The sequence below is a fragment of the Echinops telfairi genome, unplaced genomic scaffold, assembly GCF_000313985.2.
Source record: "Echinops telfairi isolate 266 unplaced genomic scaffold, ASM31398v2 ScPeMD7_8;HRSCAF=38, whole genome shotgun sequence".
NCBI classification, from domain to species: Eukaryota; Metazoa; Chordata; class Mammalia; order Afrosoricida; family Tenrecidae; genus Echinops; species Echinops telfairi.
The window spans coordinates 863,460-868,312 of NW_022103905.1; the positions used below are offsets into that span (position 1 = coordinate 863,460).

Sequence of the window (4,853 nt, forward strand, 5' to 3'; positions counted from 1 at the left end):
ACATTTTATTAGGGGCTCATACAACTGTTATCCCAATCCATACACACATCAATTGTGTAAAGCGTATTTGTACATCATTTCTCAAAACATTTTCTTAACAAACGGTTAAAATGCCTGGGGATATCTGTAAGTTGGAACATAGAAGCCCAGTGTATAAGCTGACATAGAAGCCCAGTGTATAAAACGGGTATAATGAGAGTCATCTTGCTTAAAGCAGGGATGGGGACCAGGTCCTTCTCACTTAGCTTCCCTTACTGCTCAGCAGCGTCCCGTGGTGCCTTCATAGAACAGTAGCGTTCAAGGGACATATTTGGAGATCACTTCCAGAAACGAGCTCTTTCAGTTCTGTGCTGAGAGCCTGATGAAGGCCCAGTCTGATGGCCCATTGAAACCATTGCTGTTGAGTCTACTCTCACTCAGGGAAGGACTGTCCCATCAGTTTCTTAGACAGTAATCTTTACAGAAGCAGACAGCATCATTCTCTTGAGTAGTGGCTAGTAGGTTCAAACAGAAAGCCTTCTGGTTAGCCACTGTGTTAGTCTGGGTACATTAGAGAAACAAATCCACAGAAACTCATATGTATAAGAGAGAGTTTTATGTAAAGGGTAAGTACACATCAAGAAAACATCCCAACCCAGTGCTACCCAAGTCCACAAGTCCAACATTAATGCATATGTCTGACACCAATCCACAAACTCCTCTTCCATCTCACAAAAGACAATGACGCTGACTGCAGGAGGACAGCTGAATCAGTGAGTGTGTAAGCATCTCCACACAGTTGCTCCAGCACCCAGGGCTGCATCTGGGTAGGTCCATGGGGCTTCTCCTTGGAGATGTCTTGCAGTAAGTGAGCCTTGCAAGCTGAAGCAGGGAACTGGTTAAGGCAGGTGCACCCTGGTCCAACCATCAGAAAGCAAGAGACCAGAGAACTAGAAAGGCAAGGCTCACTGAGCCATTTAACGCTCTCCACTTCAGTTAGCCCCACGTGTGTTTATCGGCCAGGTTGGCATAATAAACTTTAACAATATCAGCCACTGAATACTTAACCTGATGGCAACATACCCTAAAATCCTTGAGAGCCAAACTTTAACCAGCCCTGATATTGTAAACCTAAAACTACAAAGTCACACTGAAGGTATGAGTCCTAGCTTGAGCAAGGATCTAAATCACCAGAGGTGAAACTAGAACAAGATCTAGGACCTTCTGATTGTAGGTTTAGTGTTTTCCCACAGGACTTCACCATTTTCAAACATCTAATTGTGTTGTCTTTTTCACTTGTCTCTAGTTTCTTGGAAATCTATAATGAACGGGTACGGGATCTGTTGAAGCAATCTGATCAGAAAAAATCCTACACCTTGCGGGTCAGGGAGCATCCAGAGATGGGGCCCTATGTACAAGGTGAGCCACTGTGATCTGAGACCAAACTGAAGCCTGGGATCCTCTGCTAACCAACCAGCTGCCATCAGTTCAGGCTCAGGGTATGACCCCATGTGTGTCAAAGCAGTACTATACTCCATGGAATTTTCAATGGAATCAGCAGTTGACCAATGGACCTTTTCCTCCCCCTTATTCCCTGTTTTATTGCTTGTTTTGCTTTGTAGTACTTAAAACAAGAATTTTTTTTTCTTCTTAAGCTGTTTAATATAAGCTCCTCTGTATTCCCTCGCTCCCCCACCCTACCACCCTCAGGAACCCTCAATATATTATATATTATTATTTTTACATATCTTACACTGATATATCCCTTCACCTGCAATTCCGATATTTGTCACCATCATTGCTAGCAGTTCCCCCCCCCCACTTACCCATACCCTCATGGGATTGTTACCCCCGTTACTATTTCTAAGGGTTTGTCTATCCTGAATTCCACGTATCAAAAGCTCTTATCTGTACCAATGTACATACACTGGTCTAGCAGGATTTGTGAGGTAGAACTGAGATCATAATAGTTGGGGAGGAAGAGTTAAAGAACTAGAGGAATATTGTGTGTTTCGTTGGTGCTATACTGAACCCTGGGTGTATCATCCCTTCCATGTGATCCTTCTGTGAGGGAATGTCTGATAACGAACAGATGGGCTTTGCATCTTCATTCTGACCCCTCTCCTTCACATCTATGTGATTGTAAAACAAGAATTTATGAATTAATTGTTCAGCTGTGTGAGAAAAAATAGGGCACATATTTAAGTCTCAAATCAAATTGTTAAGCACTACTTACTGGTGGGCACTGCACCTTTTCTGAAGTGCCTCTGGGGAGATTCACACCATCAATATTTCATTTAGCAGCCAAGTGCTTAAATGTCTGTGCCACTCAGGGGTTTCAGAAGCTCTCCTGATGTGCACTGTTTCACTCAACAACAATATAATGGGCATTAACTATGTGCCAGGTTCTAGGTTTCTGGAAGTCAATTTACTTTCTCAAACCATGATGAAAGAAATAGGCATTCCTTTCATTTCTCGAAGGAGCCATAGTTCAACTAGTATACCTAAAACAACACCCTGTCATTGAGTTAATACCAACTTATAGCAACCTTGTAGGATAAAGTAGAACTGTCCTTTTGAGTTTCCAAGGATATATATCTTTATAGGAGCAGAGAGCCACCATCTTTCTCTGGTGGAGTGGCTGCTGCTGCTAGTGTCAAACCGCTGACCTTGCAGTTAGCAGCCCAACTTGTAAATCCCTAGGGCAGGGGTCAGCAAACTTTTGAGATAGAAGAGCCAATCCCGTTCCTCACAACAATTTAAAATTATTCGAGAGCCATAAATATATTTTTACAAACAAATGAAATCACTATTATCTGAATAATACACTATACAATTTTTCACTTTTACTTCAGAGCCACAAGTACACACCAGAAGAGCCGCATATGGCTCTAGAGCGGCAGTTTACCGACCCATGTGCCAGGCCATCAAGACACCTTTCAACTAGTGTAGACTAAGAAGATTGACATGGGAGTGGTCCAGTCTCCCCTAACTTTACAAGGGGAAAAGGAAAGACCCACCATTAACTGCCATCAGTTACCCAAGGCCATTTCTATGAAGCTAAGGCAAGACATGCTCCACCCTCCAACCTTCCTGCCTATTCTGACGCTAACTGTCCCTCCCACAGCTCTTCTTTTTCAGCTGGATTCCATTGCACTGGTGTGCAATGATCGCTCAGAGCTCACAGACAATACTTACCATTATGAGGTTACAGATTCTCAGGATGCAATTATTCAGACAGGACAGCCTCTTCTCAGCCACGCCTATAGGCAGCCTCTCCCTGGTCTCTGGTCTTTAGCCTCTCAGCCAATTGGTCCATTGGCCTCTTCCCTACTTGTGCAATATTACAAAACTCTTTTATGGCTGCTATTAAGTACTCAGAAGATACCACTTCACTGTAAGCCTTACCCTGAAAGTGCTCAACTCTGGCTCCCACAATTGAAGTACTCAGCTTTACTCTCGGCTAGGAAGTTCACCACTCTTTCTCATGCTCTGGTTCTCGATCTGCTGCTGCTATACCTCTGGCATCAGATCTGTCTTTGGATCAAAGAATTTCAAAGCACAGGGATCTTGCCATCCAAAGAATAGAATCCAGGATCCCACTTCCACAATTTTCCAGTAATAAAATTCCCCACACCCGAGATGGCTCATTTTATACCCAGAAGGATGTCTATCACAATGAACCATGTACACCATCACTCACAGCTGCATCGTATAATATATATCTTCCCAAAACTTCTTACCCATACGTGTCAGGAAAAAGTATCTGGTGGGAAGAACGAAGAATCTGACCAGAAGAGCCATGTTAAATAACTCACTGCCCTGCAGAAGCTAGGACCTCAACGAATCACAATGAACCGCGTTGTTCCAATTAGTACTCTCTGATGGCATTATAGCAATTTATTTAAAGATTTTTTTTCCTTTATTCATTCATCTATATATGTCTATTATCTCATGAATTCTGTAAATTTGACTCTAATGTAGAAGATGGTTTCTGGTTTCAAACCAATTCTACCCATTTGTTGAGTGCCTATGAAATTTAGAGTGCCATGTGTTATATGATTATCACCATAGAAACCCTATACAGGTTGCTGTGAACAGGAATAGGCTCAATAGCTGTGAATTTGTGTGTGGGGGTTTTTGTTGTTGTTTGAAGCATATTAACATATAAGGCCCAGTTCTAGTCCTTAAAGAACTTGCAGTTCCAGTTCAGAATCGTGATATGAAACTTGGCAGTTGTCTAAATCCAAAGTAAAGAAACCCACACCCTTTATCATTGGGCCTATATGTTGGGTCTTTGAGACTCTTGGATACTCAGTCTTTACAGGAACAGACAACCACATCTTCCTACCATGGAATACCTGATGACTTGAACTACCAACCTAGCAGCTAGCAGGTCAGCACCTAACTCACAGTGTCACAAGGGTTTCTTAAGGGAAGGCAAGAGGTATCCTATTACTTTCCAGGAGAAGTTTGCTTAATGATTAGATGAGGGATTCAGATGAAATTTGAAATGTAAAGGACCCTCCCTTTACACACATGAGAGATGAGTGGCTACAGGAAGCTGATACCTAAGTGAGAGAAGGACAGTATGGTGTGTTGCTTTGGCCTTTGTTTCAGTACAGAGACCAGTCCGAGTACAAAGCAGGGCATGCTGGAGGTATAGGTAGTTGGGACTCTGAAAAAATTATTTTGTATAGAAGTTTTTGTTTCTTTTTAATCCTTTTTCCCCTTTCCTTTCTGCATTGACTAGGAGTACAGTATTTTTTTCCTTTTAAAATTTTATTTTTCTTTCTTTTTTTTAATTGCTTTATTAGGGGCTCATACAACTCTTATCACAATCTATACATACATCAATTGTGTAAAGCACATTT

General features: G+C 42.0%; 1 protein-coding gene across 1 annotated transcript in view; it reads left to right on the plus strand.

The window, feature by feature from the left end:
* STARD9 (StAR related lipid transfer domain containing 9) overlaps nt 1-4,853 on the plus strand; it is a 136,228-nt gene that overhangs the window by 70,886 nt on the left and 60,489 nt on the right. The window contains exon 7 of the mRNA XM_045286451.1: nt 1,286-1,398. Coding sequence (XP_045142386.1) covers nt 1,286-1,398 — 113 coding nt within the window. The remainder of the gene's footprint in view (nt 1-1,285; nt 1,399-4,853) is intronic.